The sequence below is a fragment of the Pholcus phalangioides genome, unplaced genomic scaffold (assembly GCF_987345545.1).
Source record: "Pholcus phalangioides strain wild (caught in Gottingen) unplaced genomic scaffold, Ppha-v1.0 ptg000015l_1, whole genome shotgun sequence".
NCBI lineage: Eukaryota > Metazoa > Arthropoda > Arachnida > Araneae > Pholcidae > Pholcus > Pholcus phalangioides.
Window position 1 is genome coordinate 5975135 of NW_028301608.1, and position 23325 is coordinate 5998459.

At 37.9% G+C, this 23325-nt stretch overlaps 1 protein-coding gene across 2 annotated transcripts in view; it reads right to left on the bottom strand.

The window, feature by feature from the left end:
- Nucleotides 1–14977, bottom strand: part of Nup153 (nucleoporin 153) — a 115066-nt gene extending 100089 nt beyond the window's left edge. Inside the window, exon 1 of one of the 2 annotated variants that reach the window (XM_089242692.1) lies at nucleotides 14740–14973. In XM_089242692.1, the coding sequence (XP_089098818.1) occupies nucleotides 14740–14814 (75 nt within the window). In that variant the 5' untranslated portion in view covers nucleotides 14815–14973. Of the gene's footprint in view, nucleotides 1–14739 lie in introns of both variants that reach the window. The other variant, XM_089242693.1, reaches the window with a different exon arrangement.
- Nucleotides 14978–23325: the final 8348 nt, after the last annotated feature.

Sequence of the window (23325 nt, forward strand, 5' to 3'; positions counted from 1 at the left end):
GGAAAATTTTGGCTAATAATGAACCAATATGATATTTTTCAAGGAAAAAAATTATATTTAGGCCACTTTTACATGATTTAAAAAAAAAATCACTTGGTTAAAATCATGGTTTAAACCAAACAAACCCTGCCTATGTTCAATTTACTAAGCGAAATAGAGCTGTTTAGTCAAAATATGTGTGATAGGAGATCAGGGTTAGGTTTTTTGAACTCTATTAAAAGTCAAAAACTTTGTCAATGTTGTTAAACAGTTTTAACCTGATAGATATGTTAAATAACAAAAAGCTTAGTTTTATGCAGATTAGAAGTGTTTTACATTTTGAATTACCAAATAATATTACTGAGTATAAAATATCTCTATTTTGATATTTAAAATTTTCTAATCTACCCAAAATTTCATTCCATACTAAAAATTCTCACGCAGCATATTCTAATTAAATTCATTTATTCTCACTTAAGAATTTCTTGGCTCAGGTTGTACAAATTCAGAGTTTAAAAAGAGTATTTTTAATCAAAACAGAGCTGCCAGGACTGGGTACCCAAAGCATTCTTTTGAAAATTTAGTTACAGCGTCAATTGGGAAACCATAGCATTATAAATGCTAGTAAATACACACCACATTGTAGTCAAACTTAGTCAGTCTTACTTTTGCACTAAGAATAAGTTATAGAAATGTCTTAAACATCACTACCTAATTAAAGGACATTTCAGTCCTACAATTTAATATTTTGATTGCTAGATATATTCTTACGTTATGCACAATAAGGGAATTTTTTTCAAAAAAGTATCTCAGTGATTATCTAGATAATTTAATAACAGAAAGCAGGATCCACTTTAATTAACAGTTGGAGACACACATTTATATATTTACTAATAAATCAATCTATAAATTCTTTTCTGATTGATTTTACATTTCGTTAAAAAAATCTTAACACTTTCAATATCTTTTGATCAAATTTAAGCAAATTAGATTCTCTCTCAGACACTTACCTTCTGATTTCCTATTCATATTTTGGTTTCCTGGTAAAATGATTATATTTTCGCTCCGTGATGGTCCACCACTTTGATCTGTCGCTATTTAATTGCCACATATTTTTACACCTTAATATTGGAGCTATGTCAGATTTGTGTTGGAGAAACTTAACAGTGTGCTTACGTGTGTGTGCCCAGCATTTGGTGTGATTTGTGTTCAGTAGGTGGTGCCATCTATCTAGCACAACTAGATATTTTCTCAAACGGGGCAAGCACACATTTTGGCGCACCCATGTAATGTAGAAGCAGTAGTTATAAAGGGTGAATTTGGTGTCCTCTAGTCCAGAGCCTGGGACACTAGACCCACCTGTCCCTCCACACTCTCAGTTGTGGCCCTGCATCTATCCCCCAAACTGGTAATTCATCAGGGGTGGGAAGTGACTAAGTCCATTTCGGAGCAGCTTTGGAGCAGCAAAATTCAGGATTTGGAGCAGTTTTGGAGCAGCAAATTCATGATTTGGAGCAATTTTGGAGCAGCAAAATATGGGATTCGGAGCAGATATTCATAAATTGGAGCAATGAAATTAACAAGAATATTTTCGTTAACCCTCAACCCTTTTCAAAATAAAACTGCACTATTTTTTGTTATCAAACATCTTTTCGTCAGCTTGATTTTTGTTTTTGGTGTTTTAGGCTTTTGACACCTTGTTTGAAAGAGCGGCTGTAGTAAAATTTTTTGCTTTGCACCCGTCTATTTGAGATGATTTTTGCTTACTGAGGGCACTATTTGCTGCCTTGAACAGCAGCACTTCAAATGAGCTAAAAAAATGTATAAGTTTTTAATTTTTTTATACTTAGAAAGAAATTGTTGCGAAATGGGAGAGAATTTCGGATGAATCAACTCGATGTTTGGCGATTCAGCACTCATTATCTGGCGGGATTGGCGATCTGGCACTCGCTATTTGGCGAGATTGACGATTTAACGCTCGTTATTTGGCGATATTGACGATTTAACGCTCGTTATTTGGCGATATTGACGATTTAACGCTCGTTATTTGGCGATATTGACGATTTAACGCTCGTTATTCGGCAACATTGGCGATTTAAATCTCGTTATTCGGCAAAGTTTCTAAACTAACATTCGTAATTCGGCGGACATGCGCTTTTTACTCCCGGAATGAAAATTTTTTTTCACGAAACATCGGGATTTAACACAATGACAATCGACTGCAGTAATTTCTGCTGCTTCCAGTGACGACTTTTTTTTTTAAACGGAAACACTCGAATTTGCACTTTAAAGCTGAAAGGCATTGCAAACCATCTTCAGTTCCACGATCACGAACAATATCGGGGTTTCGCGATGGAAAGCCCGATCAGGGGCCGATAGTTTAAGTATAGTGGAATAAAACACGCTCTTCTCGTAAAGAAACGTTTCATGGCTAGCAGGAACAAAAATTTTTTGGCGTCCTTTCCGAAATTCCGGGCATACTGAAGCAAAATTCGCTATTTGGCGCAGAAAAATGCGAAAATACGCTATGGGAGCAGGATGGCGCAAGATATTAGTTTTGGCGCAGTGCGGCGCAATTGGCGCAGAGTTCCCACCCCTGATTCATGCATTTCAAGTTTAATGGATATATATTTGTGTTGTAGGTCTGTGTGATCACTGTGGCAACCAGAAGTTTTTCAAAAGAATAGCCAATTCAAAATTTTAAAACCTTATAAAATCAAATTTTTAGCTGATTACCATTGCACAATCGCGGGTTCCAAACCCGGATTTCCACCAAAAGCAAAATTTCGGGGGTTATAAAGAGCCTCTTCCCTCCCAAGATCAAAAATTAAAAAAACACTTGTGTACAGAATTAAAATATTGGAATAAAATAATTTCTTTTTACTATCTGTTAATTTAAAATTGTTTTCAAGTGTTAGTGATCCAAACTTTTTGTGAAGAATTAGATCCTTGTGGCCCTCCAAAAGCCGATTCTGCATACACACCCGTGATTTTCGCGATGCGAAACGGTGACTACCACATAGCAGCTAGATGACAGAACCGCAGATATTCAAGGTCGAGTTTTTACAGATTCTGTTTTTTTCCCACGATCTTGGGCAAGTTTTACAATTTGAACAGGCGTTCCAATCCTTTACAATTAAAAAAAAAAATGTGCGTTCACAATTTTGTAGGAACAAGGCGAATTTTCGCCGTATAGACTAGATATCCGTCACCTTATTCTTTAATAATCAACGTGTATATAAATATAGTACTATGTACAAAGTAGTAAAACAACTTTTTCAAGGTCACACGATCATGATAGACGATAAAAAAGGGGGGGGGGAAAGAAAAGATTGGGGAGGTTTTCCTCTACTGTTGTCCTTTTCTTAGAACCAGGAAAGAATGCGTCCCGGAGGATGGTGGCACTACCAGGTCCTGCTTCTTGCATGAGCAAATAGGGCATGTGGTCAGGGCCCCACAAAATTTTCGGATGCCAAATTAGCATCTTCCGATGTTTAATATCATTTTCAATTATCAAATTCATTTAATTTTTTTCATGAAAATATCAACAAACATTTTTAATTTTTGATCATCTTGGGCAACAGATAGGTCCTCCACACCTCTGTACAACTGTGTCTGCCTCTGCCTTAAAGAATGCTACATATAAAGGGCCCCAAAATTTGTGTTTGACCAAGACCCTAACATATGAGGAACAGACCACGGGCACTACATAAGGCAGATAAGGAATAAACGTAAAAATCATGGCCGCAGAGAAAATTTACCCTCCCACACCTAGATTCTGTGATGATTGGTCATGAAATCAGTTGACGTTGCAGATGAAATAATCAGTGCAAATATAACCACAATCTTATCCCGAGGACAAATTTCACAAATTCCTTATATTTTGCAAACTTTTCCTTGTTTCAATATTATATGCTTATCATTTGCTTTATCACGCTCTGTTACCAGTTTAGATCACAAACTTGGCACCATATTCCTTTCAATTAGGCCTATTACATTAAATGAATGTCCGGAGTCATCTAAATCTCCTGGCAGCAGGAAGCATTTAAATTTTCATAAATATATATTTGTGTATTTCCCTCCCTGCCTAATTCAAGACTGTCATCTACGTCAAAAATCATGGTACCAGTTTACAAATTGGAGGTTTAGAGCAAAAGATCTTGTGTATCAAGATCTTGTTGATCACACCAATCTTGTGTATGCTTCACTAACAGCACTGTCCTCATGCTCAACGACACATATATCCAGTATTGCATGATTAATTTCAAATTGTTACCGAAATAACTGACACCATTCCAATCTGAATACTTCCGCCATCAGACAAAAAAGTCTTATGCAAGTGCTGCAGTGGAGTCATTTTGACCCCATGGAAACTTTGATCAATGATAGGCCTATAGAGAGAGAAAATAAAACATAATAAATTTGCCGAAGACGTGTGAACAACTAGCTTGAAAGGTACTGAAAATAGAATGGGCCAAATGAATTTCCATCTGAAGGAAAGGCAAGATGAGCAATGCGTAGGGTTGAGATGACCCCACCATGCCAGTTAAGGGTTAACATTACTTATAGCCTGACGTGCAAACGTTTGGATACAACGAGAAGAGAGAGGGATTTCCCCCCCCCCCAACCTCATATACTTTACAGTCCATTCCAGTTGAGGGTTTCAATAGCAAATTAACAGCTAAATTTCAGTTGTGACAGTTTCATGTCAGGGTTGGCAGGTTTTTAAAGTATGACAGTGTTTGATGGTTTAGACTGTCACATCAAAAACCTTAAATATTGCTTTTCAATATAAAAATTCCCACTAGAAATACACATGTCAATTAAATGAATTGTTCCAAGTGACTATAGAAGCCTAAACCAGTGGTTCTCAACCTTTTTTGACTAGCAGAGCCCTTTTCAATGAAAAATTTCTATGACGGAAAAATAGTCCTATTAAAAAAGGCCTAGTTAAAACGTAGGCCTATTTTTTATTCACTCATCAAAAGATTTATTTTTATTACTTGAAATTTATTTTTATTACTTGAAATTTATTTTTATTACTTGAAATTTTTTTTTTTTTTTCAAATTTACTGGTTTTTTTTAATTTTCCTCGGATGGCTGTGGAGCTCATGGAGCACTGGTTGAGAACCGCTGGCCTAAAAACTGAATTACAGTTGTAAATTAATCTTCTACATTCTACAGAATTATTTTGGACAAAATATAAATTTTTCTCTTAAATATAATATACAATGTGAATAAGGCTGAAGGAAAAATTATGGAATGATTAGATATTCTTCAATTCAAGATGATGCTTGGCTTCCCAAAACTTCAACTGCTTATATATGTGTATAGATGCAAACATCAGCTGTACTCTTTTCATAACAGAGATGGGTGTTTAAAAACTTTTTTTATGTAATATAATGTAACCATATGTAATGTTGATTTCTATTACAGTGAAACCTGTCTAAAATGGACACTGTATAAGAAAGAATCTGTCTTAAACTGAATCAAAATAATAGTCTTTTCAATGATTAGTGCTTTCATTTGCACTTTTATAAAACAGAATATTATTTCAGTCTATTAATGTTCCGTTTCGTACAGGTTTCACTGTATTATCTTAATCACTGATACTTAAAAAATACCCTTATTGTGCGTAACATTAGAATATATATAGCAATCAAAATATTAAATTGTAGGACTAAAATGTCCTTTAATTTGGCAGTGCTGGCTTGTATATGATGCTTAAGAAAATCCTGTAATTTAGTGCAAAAGTAAGAATAACTAAGTTTTACTAGCATTTATATAATGCAATTTTCCAATTGAAGCTGTATCTAAACATGCAAAACAATGCTTTGAGTACCCAGTCCTGTCAGCTCTGCTTTGATTAAAAACACTCTTTAAAATTCTGGATTTATACACAACCTGAGAACAAATGAGTTTAATGTATTAACAGATGCTGCACGAGAATTTTCAATATAGAATAAAATTTTGGGCAGATCAGAAAATTTAAAACATCAAAATATATATTTTGTTCTCACAGTAATTATAATTCAAAATATAAAAAACTTTAATCTACATAAAAGTAAGTGTTTGGTTATTTAGCATATCTATCAGGTTATAAAAACTGTTTAACGACATTGTATTAAAACACTCAAAAACTTATTGTCAGAGTTAGCTTCTCAGGTCAAGTGAAAACCTAACCCTGATCTCTTATCGCACATATTTTGAATAAACAGTTCTATTACAGAGTGGGGTCTGGGAGGTTCACGATCGGCTCAGGTCAAGTTTTTTACTACCAGACCACGTAGACAGGAATGCGGGTTAGTTATTGTTAATAACAGTATGGACAGTGATTCACCCACATCTGACTTGGATGGCTTTTCAATTGACACAAAATCACAGGGCAAATTAAAATATGTGCTAATAAATGCCAGGAGCTTGGGTAATAGGAAAGATTTTTTTAGAAACTATGATAGCTATGGAGAGCCATTACAGAAACTTGGGCAAACAATGGAAATGAATCTTTCTCTCGGACTATGATACTTTAAGAAATAGATCGGATAGCAAAGAGGGTGGAGTCTTAATATACATGAAATCATCCTCCAATCAGTGTAAGCCTAGGGGATTCTGGGAAAATTTCCCTTTTTCATAGTAGATCCATAGATCAGTAGTTGATTGTGTATTGGAGATGTAGGAGGTTCCGTAGAATAAAGTCTGGCTATTTTTATTAGCATTTACTATATTAATCTATTATCTGGCTTATCTCGTGCACTTTATCCAAATAATAAACATGTTATTCACTGATGTAAGTCATTGGACTGGAAATAAACTCAAGAAATAGTTATGGGCCCAGAGCCCTGAAAAATCTTTGACATTGTGCTGACTGAATCAAGATAGCTGACAGCATGGCTGGCTTAGATATGTAGGATTATATTGACTAACTATAACTTCCATTATGAAGAATCGAATGAAAGAATTGAATCCCTTCTACAAGTGATTGGATGTAAGAAATTCACTAATGAACCTGAGCCAATATAATCAGAGGCTGATAAAGATAGCTTTGATTCAAAGAGAAAACAATAGGTCTTATGAAGTTGCACATGTCAAACAATCAAGTTTTACTCTATTTGAGATGGAATAATATCACCCTTAGAAGCCTGGCAGAAAATTAGAGATACATTTTGCCAAATCTTGTTCAAGGATAGCACAATCGAGAAGAGAATTCATAATGATAAGACCTGAGAAAACAGAGCATATTGTAATATTCATTGCGAGAGTCAAGAAAATAGCTAAAGACTTAGAAGATACTGGAAAGAAAATTGATGTTGCTGAAATTGCTTATCAACTTATAGCCTTTCTTCCAGATACATCTGAATTTCCCTTTTACACATAAGATTTTCTTCCGGTGATCATTGTGTCGTTAGTTTTTTCTGTAACTTTCCTTTGGGTAAGGTTGATAACAAAAGACTGGTTCCTTGTTTTCGGAGAACTAACTTTGACGTTTTGAGAGGACATTAGCAGAAGTTTTCAAGAGTCAGTGGGAAGAATTTAGTACGAAGCTTCCTGTTTTGCACGACGTTGAAAGCATGTTTGTATATCGCGTCCTTCATGGTTCACGGATAGTGTGCATAACCTTTATCTTGGAAAGAAAAGAGCGTTCAAAGAGTATAAAGTGGACGAGGTGACCTGTCATTGTTTACTGATAAAAGAGCATTGAAGAGAGCAATAATGGATAGTAAAAAAGAAGTTGAATCTACATTGGCAGATAACATTGGCTCTGACCCAAAATCATTTTTTAGGTAAATCAATAATGGATGCAATGGGACAGTTGGCCCCCTCACGATAGGAGGGTCTAGGGTAGACAGCAATGTACGCATGTGTAGTGCTTTAAAAACTTAATATCGGTTTTTAATAGAGAAAATGCTATTGAATGTACAGGTGTTGCGTGGAGTGATAAAATCCTCAACAATATTCAAGTGGAAGATGTGGTGGTACTAAATCTTCTAAAAAATGTATGTGCAAGCAAAGCACCAGGACCAAATATCTATCCCAGGGAATGTGCTAATGAATTGTTGGGGCCAGTCGCACAGATTTACAGCAGTAGTGTTGCTGAAGGTATAGTCTCAAAAGATTGGAAGCTTACTAATGTTGTTCCGATATTTAAAAAGGGCAGTAGAGAGGCTGTGTCCAATTATCTTCCAGTGAATTTGACGAGCTCTCTCGAAAATTTTGGAAATTATTATCAAAAAGCAATTGGTGAAGTGGCTAGACGAGAATAGTGTATTGTTAGATAATCAGCATGGGTTCAGGAAGGGAAGTCATGTGTAACTAACCTCATTCGCTTCTATGATCACGTAACTAAAGGCGCGTATACATTAGCGCACGGATCATGCAATGAAAGCAGTCACAATTGGTTGTTCAGTAATTTGTACTGTGTTGTGAACGACTCATGAGCTGTTTTCACTAGACCCACCTGGAATCGGCTTTTTTTTCAACGAACACAAAGGAAGTTTGTGTAGCCATGAGTGGATTAGAACTGAGGCAGGGGTGTCGGCGAGATAGTGTATATGCGCCTAAAGACTTTGGATAAGGGTAATAATGTAGAAGTATATAATGTAGAGGTTGTTTACCTTGATTTTCAGAAGGCATTCAATCAGGTCCCATGGTAAACTCTTGAGGTGTTTTGACACGAGATTGGGATTGGGGGCAACTTGCTTAATTGAATAGAATTGTGGTTAAGACATAGATTACAATGAGTTATGGTGAACGGGAAATTCTCTAATTAGACTGGTGTCGCAAGTGGAGTCCCTCAAGGAAGTGTCCTGGGACCCTTACTTTTTTCACTTTTTATTGATAAACTCGATCAAGGTATCGATGGAATTGTTAGCAAATTTGCAGATCACGTAAAGCTAATGGGGGTAGTCGGGAATCAAAGTGATAGGGTGTTGCTCCAGACCCACTTGAGCAAGATTAAAACATGGGCAAATGAATGGAGCTTGAAGTTTAGCATTGACAAGTGCATGGTCACTCATTTTGGCTCGAACAATCCACATTTCTGTTACGAATTTAATAGTGTCACTATCGCGGATGGAACTTGAGTGACTGATTTGGAAATTCTCTCTCTCATTGACGAGCGGCTTAGGTTTTCTGAACATTGTTCAGCTGTGGTAAAAAAAAAACAAATAGAATGCTCAGCTTCATTTTCAAAAAGATCTCTTCGCATTCTCCTAAAATCATTCTTCCGTTTTTCCAAGGCCTAGTTTGTCTTGGACAGGAATATGCTGTAAGGTTTTGGAGACCATACCTACAGAGGGACATCGACTTGGTTGACGGGGTGCAGAGAAGAGCTAGGTGTGTTCTTATTGGCACACACAGCTTGAGTTATGAAGAGAGACTTTTTTTTAAATATGTTCACACTGGATGAACGCAGCATTATTGTTACACCATCAATAGACTGGTTTTACAAGAGGACACCAGTATCGATTGGTAAGGGACAATTCTAGGTTATGGTGTCGCAAGCCATTTTTCTCTAATAGGTTTGTGGATAAATGGAATAGCTTACCCCCGGAGATAGTAAATTGTAACACAATGACACGTTTAAAAAGAAATACGATAACATGTTGGGGGTAAATCGAGAAGTTATCCAAGAATAAGACAACCATAAGTATTCTTATGAGCATTGTATATTTCATCATGTATATATATTGCTTGTAATTGCATTTTTAATTGGGTCGCTATAATTTTGAAGGATATGACATCCATATTTGTTATGGGCAACTTTTTCTCAACCAGCTCATTGGGCATTTTGCCTATTGTGGTCTTGGTATTTGTATAGCTCTTAGCAGGGTTTAAGCTGGATAAAAAAATTCCTTTCGCAAAAAAACGAAAATGGGGGGAAAAGCTTTAGCAAAATGCTACGATGCTAAGGGGCCATTCAAGTATTACGTCAGCAGATTTTTAGCCATTTTTGACCCCTCCCTGCCTTGTCAGCAAAACACTGAACCCCTCCAACCCTTGTCAGCAAAATTTAGTCAGCAACTTAGAATATTTCATATCTTTAAAAAAGGTGGTTGATGACATAAGCAACCTTCAACCCCCCCCCCCCCCCGTCAACAAAAGTCAGGAAATCCAAACCCTCCCCCCGATGCTGACGTAATACTTGAATGACCCCCCCCCTAATGTAATGATTGATGGGTGGGCGTCTACTCATTGCATACCTCCTGTACGCATTTTTGCGAAAGTGGCTACTACTTTTTTCGCATTCTACGATTTTCTTTCGCATTTTGGGAAAAATGCAACAGTAGCTTAAACCCTGGCTCTTAGCCCCAAAGCAGAATATGCCGAAATCTGTGATGTATGCCGCAGAACAATCAGTGCTATTGTAGAACAATCTGGAAGAATTTTAGGAAAAAGTGTATAAACACTATTATGGGGATTTTTGCCGCAGAACATTTCCAGTCAACTGGGAGCTCGTTGCAGAACAGTGCAAAACATTCTGCTTTGGGGGCTCTTAGTAAATTGAACATAGGTAATCAGTAGTTTACTTAAAAGAGACCATAAAATGATATATTATCTGTTCTTGACTCTGTATGTCAAAAATTCAAAACTACAAATTATAATCATATTTTGTTTTAATTATTGTAATAAATTAATGTTGAGAAATAAAACATTGTAGTATGAAAAAAGTAAGTTTCTCATCATGTTGTATACCTACTGTGTTCAAAATACTATCCAACAGCATTCATATAGGATGTCGAAGGTTTTCGACAGTTTAAACCAGTTTCTGATGCTTGTCATGTTAAAAACCAGTTTTCAACGTAAAAAAAAAAACCAACCCCGTTTCATGTGCAATGATATTTGAGAGAAATATGAAAATTAAATTTTTTATATTACTCTCAGTAACAGAATGTCAATTAGTGAAATTAGAAAACTTCTTGCATTAAATTAAATCTAAAGAAATTTACCCCACAACATTCAAAGAAAAATTTTGTGGAGATATCTACAGCGAAACTCTTTCGCTGCTTTTCACTTGAAAATAGTGAATAGTACCAAGTGAGGAGTTCTACAGGACTATATTTTAACATGTGAAAAGTGGCAAAGATCAAGGATATTTCAATCATTCATACCTCTATAAAATATTCTTTAAATGTTAGGGGTCTTCAAGTATTACGTCAGCATCGGAGAGGGGGTTTTCACTGACAAGGGGGGTGTGAAGGTTGCTTATGTCATCAACCACCCTTATTGAAGATATATATTCGCAGCAGCTGACAAAATGTCTTTGACAATGGGGTGGAGTCAAAAATTCTAAAAATCTGTCAACATAATACTTGAATGGTCCCCTATAGAGTGAATTTTTTTCAGTGTACAGTCAGACCTGGTTACAGTTATCTTCAAAAAGGAAAGTGAAGTTACTTTTTTTTGGATTTAGGCAAAATTAAACAATTTAAATGCATGCCTATTTTTCAAATAATATGAGCCATTCTTAAAATATAGATTTAACTAATGTATTTTTTTAATATTCAATTGATATAAAAAGAATATTTGAATTATTCAATTAAATTTTACGTAATTGAGTATGTCAATGAAAATATTTTTCTTTTTTTTTTCTCCTTTAATACGATTGTGGATGTTAAACATTTTGCAAATTAAAATCATTTTTGCCAAATAAACATACCAAATACAATGTCTTTTCTTTTTTAACAAGAACCCAGTTACTGAAATTTTTTTTCACCCACCCCACTTCCTAAACCCATTTAAAAAAAGCAGCTCTTTCTCTAAATCTCTTCATGCAGATTTTTAGTCCACATTTCAAAGTGTTCAATTCTTTTTTGCTCTTCAAAAAGTCAAATTGGTTGGAAAGTAGAATGCAGTTCTGTTAAAACTCCACACTCGTACACCCTGATGTTCGAGGAATTCTGAATTTCTTTGACAGTCTACTTTCCATTTTGGCCAACCCTCAAAACAGAAGATACCAAAAACTGTGGCATATGTCGCAATCTGGAAGAATCTTAAGGAAAAAGTGCAATAAACGCTTGGATGGATGTGAGTGTGTAGTGACTCAGAATCTGTATACCTTTGCACATCTCTAATTTCATCTCGCTCTAGTGTATTAAGATCGTACAGATGCAGTCAGAATTAATGCTCTTCCAAAAATTACTCAAGGCTGTAAAAAGTTTGGGAGTAACTTTTCCACAGTAGCCTATAAATATAATCCATAACTGCTGGATTTTCTGTAACAGTAATAATGGTTTCATTTATAAAAATATTTTAATCACCAGTTTTGTTATTTTTAACCTGAATGATTCTACATGTCTCATGTCGTCTTTACTTTTTTTTTTGGCAAAACAAATGACTGCACAGAATTTTATATTATTTAAATGCGCTTTTTCAATTGACTTCCAGCTGTTTCGAAAATACTGCACACCCTGGTCTGATATGTGCTGGATTAGCAAGAGTCTACATATAACAAAAGTATAAAGGTGTGTCTCATCTACAACTCAAAGAACAGGACTTGCAAAAACGCCAAAAAGAACTATTGGCTGAAAAAGAAGCAAGGGAAGTAGAATTATCCCGCCGATATTAGCAATCGGGTCACCAGACCCAATTTGGCTCTATTGGCTAAAATTACTGGCGGAGGCAATATGAAAAAATATGAAAAATATGAAAAAAAGAAAACTTTTTGGGAGTGAAAAATAAATATTTTCATCTAGGAATGACGGGCACATACATGTTATTAATAGAATTTAAGAAACTTTTAACAAAAAAGCATGATAAAACTTATAAAAAATACAATGGTAATGAAAAAAGCAAGCCTCAAAGCAGAATATGCCAAAATCTGCAACGTTCATCACAGAAAGATCTGAATTTTTTTTTTTTCAAAAAGTGTTGAAAGCATTATTATGGGAATTTTTTACTGTCACAGCATTTCCAGTCAGCCAAGGGTTCGTTGCAGAATAATGCAAAACATTCTGCTTTGGCAGCGCAAGCACACGTTTCATCACCAGGGAAGATGATGATGGAGCCATACTGTTTTGTTGGAATTGAGAGCTTGGTGACAAAAATATACTGTGCACTCAGAATTGGCCATTTCTGTTGTGTCATCGCAGTGTGTTTCATTTTCAATTATTCACTGTATTATCTTAAATTATTCAATTAATAGCTTCTAAGGACAATAATCAAAATTAAAATTAGGCACAAGCCTAATTTCTGGTGTCAACACACATGGGTAAAAGGCTTACATCCCAGAAGGGACAGAGTCTGGGTCGTGTCTGGTCTGACAGCCTATTTTCTGAAAATTCAAGGATGATCCTAATCTCAAGAAAAACTGTCTTAAACAATGGTTTTTTTTTTACTTTTCTCAAACTTTATATTCTTTTCCTACATTAAAAAATAAAATACTGTCATGAAATCAGACTCAATTTGCAATCACATAAGAAAATTTCAGGTGCTAATACAGATACTATAGTCACCACGGCCAGAGCTGCAACTAGGGGGGAGCAGGCGGGTCTCGTGCCCCGGGCGCTGAACCAGAGGGGGCACAAATTTATTGTCAAACCTCTCCTTCAACATTACAAGGGGGCGCCAAAATACGCACTTGTCCCAGGTGACCCAAACATCTAGTTGCGGCCCTAACCATAACGACCTGAGATTTGTCAAGCCCTGAGTAACTGTTTGCGCTAAAAGTTTTTGTATCGGTAGGAATGATGTTGAGATTAAATACATTGCCAAATTTCAGTTATTGACGACAATGTTGAATGAAACAAACAACAAATTTGCCAAATCTCGATGTGGTTACTGCTATTTCGTGAACATTCTTCATTTTAGTCATCTTGATACAATACACACCCGTTAAATGCAATGTAAAATCAACGTAACTCACAGAAAATTTTAGGCACTGACCCTGATTTTTTAATCAAGACTGAGCGACCTGCCGCCTGAAATTTGTTAAGCCCTGAACAACTGTTTTCACTATAAGTTCTTTGGGTTGTTGAGAATGATGTTGGTTAGTTTCGGTCATTTAAGTGTCAAATTTTGGTCAAGGCTCAATTATATTGGGCGAGTTTACTAGCTAATCTCCTACGATTTTACTCGCTGTGTAATAATAAACACCGCTCACTCCACTAGAGAGAGTCAAGTTGGAGGGGTTGGGCTACTTTTCTGGCCGCTACACGATGCTTTTTTGCTATCTGACTTGAAAACTAGACACGTGCAATACCCACTTTAAGGAGAACAATGTTGGATGAAAAACCGCCAAATTCGCCAAATCTCGATTAGGGTGACCATTAACCGATTTATTACAGTTATTTCGACTCAAGTTTAACGATACACATCTGTTACATGCAATTTAAAATCAAAGTATATGATGTGTTTTACATCTTGCTCAACATTGTTGACAATTACACCATAATCTCATACCCCATTATTGGACGGAGATGAAGATAATTCGTTCCTGCTGAACACGAATTTAACATGTAACGCCGTAACTCTATGAAATTCAAGATTCACTTCCAAAATCATGTAGAGATAATACTAAAAATTCACTTCAAACAAATACTGGGTACTTGATTGCAACAACACTAACTGCGCTGCTTACACGGTGAATTTCCCTCTAGCACATTAAGAGTCAACAACTCGAATATTTATTCAAAACATGATGGAAAACAACAACGAAACATGATTATTTTTCGCGATAAGTGACTCGCAATTTCATCGGGAAAAAAACAGCTGCGCCATCTCGGATTCCGCGATTGCCTTTCACGTGTTTTTATTTCCACTTACTTGGTTTGGCCGATCGTAGGGCCTAGACGTGTGACCTCTTTCTTGCTTTGCCCGAGAAGGCGCTTTGCCCGCCATTCCCGCTCGCAATTTCCAAGTATTAGCTCGCGGAATTACGCTGCAATTATATCCGAATCATTGTAAAAGAGTCCGATTGCTACGATATTTCACTCACTAATTACATTCATGAAACGGATATCACAAGCAATAAACATGGCGGCAGAACAGCTTGAATGTGATTGGTTCGTTTTTGTATGACTTGACGTGACTTATTTAGCGAAGGGCCGTCCATGAGGGGTTTTTTTTTCCCGAATTGACGTCATAGTCATCATCATAATCAACAACAGTGTTTCTCAATCTGTGGTGTGCGCAGCCGTGGAGGAGGGTTTGGGGGTTCGTGAGTACTATGTAAGCCTGACAATGTAAGGTAAACCTATAAGGCCAACCTATGGTCGTCTGAGTCAGCTGATGTGGCCGGCGGCCTCAAACCTAATTGTGTGAAAATGAACTAAGCGGCACATTACCAGGACCACTTGAATGAACTGTAGTAGATTTGCAGATCACTTAAGTGTGATCCGCACCACATTTATAGAGATCACTTATAAGTGGTCAGCGGCACATTCCCAGACCACTTAATTAAGTGACCCCCGGCCATAGCCGCTTTTGGAAATTTTTCAAGCGTAATTATACTTGACAAATTTCCAGAAGCGAATAATGTTTTAGTGTTAATGTTTGGTGCCCAAAAAAAATTTCCCATTTTCAGTTAGCACGCCTAAAAAATTGGCCCACTTCAATTCGTGCCTTCTGCGGCCGCGTAGTTCGCGGGATTCAAGATCCAGCCCTACCCACGGGACAGTTGTTCCAGATCATTTAAGTGGTCCAAGACACACTTAAATATCTCTTAAGTAGCCCGTGGCACATTTACAGATCACTTAAGTGATCCGCGACACATTGTCAGTACATTAAAGTGGTCTGCAGCACATTGACAGATCACTTAAGTGGTCCGTGACACATTTCAGGACCACTTAAGTGACCCGTGGCACATTTGCTCAAATCACTTAAGTGACCCAAGACACGCTTAATTATCACGACACATTTCCAGATCACACTTAAATATCATTTAAGTAGACACATTTATAAATCAATTAAATGACCCGCCGCATAGTTCCAGTTCACTGAAGTGACCCGTGGCATGTTTCCAGTTCACTTAAGTGGCCTAGGTGCTGTTCCAGATCACACGCGGCACATTCCCGCTTAAATTAAGTGGTCCGCAGCACATTTCCGGATCACCTAAGTGACCCGTGGGCATTTACAGATCACTAAAGTGACCCAAGGTGCATTTCCAGATCACGCTTAAATATCGCACTTAAGTAGTCCGTGACACATTTATAGATCAATTAAGTGGCCCGCGACACATTGTCACTACAATTAAGTGGTCCACAGCACATTTACAGATCACTCAAGTGACCCATGATACACTTGAATATCAGAGACCACGGCATATATCCAGATCACTCTGAAATATCAATTAAGTAGCCCACGGCACATTTATAATTCAAGTGACCCGCGGACATTTACAGATCACTTAAGACAGTGTTTCTCAACCACCGAGCCCTGCCGCTGTGGTGGTCGAGTGGTCATAGTGAGTGACGGACTCTCATCGTGATTATCCGGGTTCGGGCCCCACCGTCGTCACAGTGGTGGTCGGCTGAAGTTGGTTTCCTGTGGTTCCCAACTTCGAGGTGCAAATGCGAGCCGATCTCCCGTTAAAAAGTCTCGACACAGAGAGCAACAGGCCTACAACGATAAATTATTCAATCATTACACTTCACTCAAAGTTAGGAAAACTGGTGGCAGATGGCAGCACTACACATAACAAGCATTACACAGAAACAAATTTCATGCCTGGTTTCACTACACGCACATTCCAACATATACCAATTCGTTAGAGGTTCTGCAGAACAATATGGACGAGGTGCTTGTGTGGTTTAGTAGTGGTACCGGGACCTTAAGAGTACCCCGGCATATTTCCGGATCACTTTTAAAAGAACTGCGGCACAGTTCTAGATCAATTAAAATCGTCAAATTTCCAAATCCCAAAAGTGGCCCGCGGCGCATTTCCAGATCGCTTAAGTGGACACATTCTTACTTCAATTAAGTGGTCTGCAGCACCTTTCCAGATCACTAAAGTGAACCACTTAAGTGACCCGCGGCACATTCCCAGATCACTTAAGTGGCCCGCGACACTCTTTCAAATTACTGAAGTGGCCCACACTCTCCAAAAGGTTGAGCACTCTTGTTGTAAAGTGTATGCGGTATCATTTTCATTTACTGGCATTGCATGAATGACAAATTTAGGGCTGTAAAATTATAATTTATTACCGGTACTTCGATTTTTTTATGATATGCAAACTTATGCAAAAACAATACATTTTGGATTTATGGGGGCGGGTGCTCCAAATCATGGCCGTGTCCAAATTGACCTTCGCTGCAGGGGGTCCGAAGATAATTGACCTTTACTATAGCGGGTCCGCGACGCGACGCATTAAATTCCACTAACGGGGGTCCACGTCATCAGAAAGGTCGAGAAACGGTGATCAACACAATGTTGAGATACAAGCGCTAGATGAATGTCGTGTCTATCGATTGTAAAAATTGACTTTCAACCTGAGTGGGAATCCAGGACTAACGTTCACCGTTAGTACTCCAGAGTATGCCCCGAGCGAAGGGCGGGAAGTGAGGACTCATATCAATGTTGTAAGTGATGATTTTACTTTTAAGTGGGGGGGGGGGTGGTGTCCTGGCCGTCTGCGTGCGTATCTGAGGTTGTGCGTGAAGTTAGTGCTGTCTTAGTACTTCGAATTGTGAGTGAAGTGTTATAATGCTTTCATATTTGTACGGTTGTAGGCAGGGCGGCGGAAGGGCAGGTGGAAGGAGTCTTGTGCCCCGTGAGCTGGGCAAGGAAGGACGCCAAGTTTGCTTTTTGTTCGTTCAAAATTATTAGGGAGGGGGTGACAAAATGGGTACTTGTTCCGGGTGATAGTTTCAATTTTTGTTTTTGGTTGCAGCCATTGCCCCCACATCCGGGAGTAGGGCCCTTAGGCTGGGATTCGTCGCGGGCCCCCGGTCAGACTTCTCACGGGCCCTTCTATAGTTCATGTATCGCGTGAAAAAGCAAAAAATTATGAGAATTGTCCCGGAGCCCCGTCATCCCCGGCCTTGTGGGGGGCCATGGTTGCAGCCATGGTTGTAGTATCTGCTGCGGGACTTTTCAATGAAGAGATCAATTCACATTTGCGCCTGAATCTGGAAAATCCCAGAAAACCAAACTTTTACCAACCACCACTGTGCCACGTGTGGGATTCGAACCTAGGTCCTCGTGATGCGAATCCTTCACAATGACCACGTGACCGCACAGCGTGCATCGGTGATGGAATTATTCTCCCCAAATTCCTGGAAAAAATTGCATAACTTTAACACTCATCTTTTGACACCGCCAGAATTGAACAAAGCAGGGCAGCTACCAAACTTGAGGGAGTGGCAATTTCAGGGAGAAAAAAATTGAAAATATATTTTTACTTCAAAACATAATGCAAAAAACATTGTTATAGATCTTAAGAGCGTAATGAGCTCTAAATAGAGGGACATAAATCTCTGTATTTAGGAATGATGAAAATGCATTAAACGCGAAGATTTCGAATTGTCCGAATGAATAACATATTTTGCAAGTGCTTAGTGTGCAATTCAGAAACATAACAAAGGGTTCCTTCGAGAGCAAAGAAGTGTCTATGTACTGGGAATGCAAACGTTTTTTTTTTCCAAAAGCGGAGAAAAGACAAGAATTCATTGTAGGTGCATACTACATCTCTGAAGAAAATTCCCACACATCGAAATTTTCGGGGATAAATGACCAAGAAATGATCTATTGTTGGAAAATTCGTAAAATATGAACGTTCGCACAAAATGCTTGAAATATGACCAATAGCTTAAAAATGGCCAAAAATATGTTATGTCACAAGATAATATGACATATAGAAATCCGATCCCTAGTTATTACCATTCCCGTTTCGGACATTTAGATCGGAAATGCCTTGCACTTTCTCGAAGTCGGGAAACGAGTAGCAACTGCCACTCAGCCAGTGGGTGGTAGCTTACCTCTTTCCCACTGAACTATAGCATCGAGCTTATACAATTATTACTCGAGCTTATATAAGCTCGATGAGCTATTAGGAAAGTGGAGTGAGGACTAAGCGAGCCGTCCCTACACGACCGCATCATACCCTTTTTATAGCGAAGTAGGCAAAACATTCACTGAACGTGTTAATGCAATGGGGCATTACAAAATATGAGACCAATACATTCCGTTCTTTTTTCACATTTTGGCGAATAATTATGCATTCTTCGTCTTAAAAAAATTTATAAAAATAAATACTTACATTCGTTCAAGAAAAAATACTGTTTTTTTTTAAAAACTTAAAAGGAACTATTTTTTTTATAAAAACAACAATAACATACATTCCTAACATTATGTTTTGCATTTTGGTGAAAGCTTTCACTTCGAAAATTCAAAGCAGTGAATATTTCCGCGAATTACCTGCTGAAAAAGAACTTTCAATGCAAGAAATTACATAAAAATTAGAGAAAAAAATTTTAATGCAAATTTTTTCCTACATTCATACAAGTTTTTCAATAAACAATTTACAAACAGGTCCGGAAAGTATAATTCGGAATATTACAATCACAACACAATTCACTTGTTGTTTCCTATCAAATAATTACTTAGTTACAATGCAAACTTTTTTGTCTAGTATTTTATACAGAAAAGCTTTAAATTTGAAGCGTTGTTTTTTCTTCCAACGTATGCAATTATTCACAAGTATATAAGAAATTATTTAATATTTTCATTAGATTTTTTTCATCATGACTCTACATATACTCTATCATATTTTCTCACATTTCAAGGGTACCAGAACCTAGATTGATTTTTTCCTGTGATTAAGAATTTGTAATATTACATACATATTGATTACTGTTGATTACTCAACAGTAATCAACACATTAAAGAAGATGACCAGGTGGTAGTCCAAAATTTCAATGAAGGATATTTCACAGACGATACATTAGAATTTAAATTAACTTGGGACTATCCAAAAAAACTTTGTATTAAACAGACACACACATTTTCACAATTATTTTATATATTATATTATTTTATTAATTATTTTCCGAAAATTAATTTTACCAGAAATAGAAGTGTTTAGGTCGAAACGACCTAATTAAATGACTTTAATTTATACGACATAATTATAGTTATTTCAAACATTTCAGTTTTTTAGGATATAAATGCATTTTTTATGGAGCATATTTTCACAATTTGTTGGTCATAAAAATTCTAACCCAAATAGTAATAAGCAATTTTTACACGATTTTGAAAAAATATTTATGAAGTTTAAAATTCATACGAAATTGATTTGTTATTTTTAATTGTGATCATTAAACAAAAATTGGATGGGAAATGAAAACTACATGCGTCTACATAGGCGTACCAAGAATTTTCTCAAGCGGGGGTGGGGGGGTACGATTTTTCCTGCAAAATAACACTATAATCTCGGCTTGGGGGGTTAGAACCGCAACCCCCCCCCCATTTGCGTACGCCAATGTGTGTCTAAATTGTAGTATAAAAATCAATGCATGTTTTAATATAAAACCACTTGCACGTACTTATGAAACCGAAGTTTATTTCCATCTTCCTTTAACTTTCCCCATCGGTTGGTGCAATTATAGGCAGAACACGCTATCACCATTTGTGTATGTGCAGATGGACAACTATACTAATGAAGTATGAATCCAGAATCAAAACTTATGGTACCGAACTCATTAACTTAGGCCTTGGGCTCAGGAGGTACTTCAAGTGGAACGTTATCGTTGCACAAGTAGCTGTTCCCATAATTGGTGCTGATTTTCTTCGACATTTCGGGCTTTTGGTCGATCTTAAAAAGAAATGTCTGGTCGACTCTATCACCAGGGTAGCAACTACATGCTTGGTCACCCGGGGCAAGCACCCATTTGACGCCCCCTTATAATGTTGAAGGAGCGGCTTCGGAATGAAATTTGCGCCCTCTCGGGTCTAGCGCCCGGGGCACGAGACCCGCCTGCTCCCCCCCCCCCTTGTTGCGGTCCTGTCTATCACCAACCTCAGCAACTTCAGCATATCTCAAGCTCGTTTCCAGTTTGTTGTTCGGGTGGTTGACGGCTCTTCTCGTTACCCTACAATTTTGAAGGAGTTTTCAGAGCTAACTAATCCATCTACAACTTTTCACTCCGTCAAATACAGCACCGTCCATTATATTTAGACCACTGGACCACCCATATACAACCAGCCTCGAAGGTTGCACCCGCAGGTGCTTTATACAGTTAAAAAGAATCCGAATACATGGTAGAGCAGGACATTTGCAGGCCTTCCAAAAGCTCTTGGGACTTCCCATTACACGTTGTGCCGAAAGCTAATAGTGCAATTCGTCTTGTCGAAGATTATCAACGACTGAATGTGCGAACGGTCCCTGTTCGTTATCCGGTACTTCATCTCCAGGAAGTTTCACATACCCTCCACGGTATGAAATTTTTTTTCCAAAATTAGACATCTGATGAGCATACTACGCTATTCCAATCAACGAACCTGACATTCCAGAAACCCCCTATCATCACTTCTTTTGGACTATTCGAGTTCTCGTTCCTGAATTTTGGTCTGTGCAATGCTGCCCAGTCCTTCTAACATTTAATCAATAAAGTTCTTCTATGTGTTGCGAACTGTTTCGCTTACCTAAATACTCAGCCGATGAAGATTCCAAGAAGAAGCCGATGAAAAAAAAATCTGTCCCCTTCCCTAGCTTGTAGTAAATTTTTCCAACCATTTGGTCAGTTTTATTGCTATGCCTGCAGCAAAGCGAGAGGTTTTATTTCCCTAGAAGATTTTTTTTCGGGAGCGTTGCTTTTTTTCCAGAGGTGTACCATAGGGATCAGCGTTGAGTGTTGTTTGCATTCTATTTTCTATATTTCTGAACAGAAAAAGATACCACCCTACGCTATCCCTACTTCAGTACAAGGCATTATCTGTTGATGAGCTAACAATGGTATTCGTAAAATGAATGTTGCGTTTTTCTTCTTCCTGTCCTTTTCAGAGGTGTTTTTAAACTATCTTTTTCATTTATCCTGAAGCAAGCTGAGACGTCATTAGAATATTGGAATAGCATCTGCCCTGCTTGGGGTCAACTCGGGTTCTTGTATTCTGGGGATTTCTACGGCGATTTATCAAAGCGTGTAAAATTATGGGGGGGGGGGGGGGAGTAAAAAAAAACAGTCATGTCAATAAAGGGATGCTGTATATGTTTCAGGGTGAAAAAAAAAAACTCCCCAGGAAAAAAACCATAATTCCGGAAACCTTATAGGAGGGCAAATAATAAATTTTATTTAAAAAAAATTTTAATAAAAGGGCAAATTTTCTAAAACGTAGGAGGACACTTGAGATGACATCAAAAAGGACGTCAGGTGATCTTAGCATGGGTCCAACCTCAGAGCCGCAACTAGATACTTTACCCGAGGCAAACTGGCATTTTTGCGCCCCTTGCCATGTAGAAGAAGCGGTTAAAGGGTGAATTCGGCACTCCTTCTGGTCCAGCGCCCGGGGCAAAAAACCCGCCTACTTCCCTTCCCCCTAGTTGTGGCCCTGCCCACACGGGCACGGCCCGGGGCCGGGGCACTCAAGCGAAGAAGGAAAATTACAAAAATGAGATTTGGTTGAAGTTTTTGAAAATTTCCCCGTAGGGCATCAGAAAACTGAGACCCTACGGGAGGTGTAAAAAAAATCACTTTGCCCATGGGCTTACGATACTCTTAAGACCACCCTGCCGTGGGGTCTGGGCATGGGTGGAGATACGGGGGGGGGTGGCAATGCCCCATCCCCCAGAGTCAAACGTGGAGTCGACTGATCTAATGTATATATGTATAGATGAATTGACATCATCATCATCGTACCCCCCCCCCAGCAATAATGACATTGCCCCCCCCCAGACTTCCGAGTCAAATCCGCCTATGGGTCCGGGACGCGTAATTCCATACCGTACATAGGATTTTTAACATGGGATGCGCCTCATTGGCTAAGATCACTATTACGTCACTAAATCGTCACACCCGATCGTGACTTCGGAACTCGATGTAATGCGCATGCGCGACATATTTAATGGCGCGCGTTTTTCCGGCGACTGTTGGTTGGCGCCAATATACTTCCTGGCAACGTTTATTAATACATATACCTAATTTTAGCTGCAATCAGCGTGTGCCAGTCGGTGTATCGAAGGTTGTGGGTTCGAATTACAATGTAAACCCACTCGATTTCTTTTTTTAATAGTGTTACCCGTGGTCTGTTTTTGGAATATCTTGTTTCAACTTACAAGTTTTGCCATATTTCCGGTTGTGGTGACAACATAGTTGATAGTTCCAGCAGCATACATACATACATACATACTTTCACATTTATATATAAGATTGAAGTCAAAGATTGACATTATTTTTCAACTCATAAATTATATTACG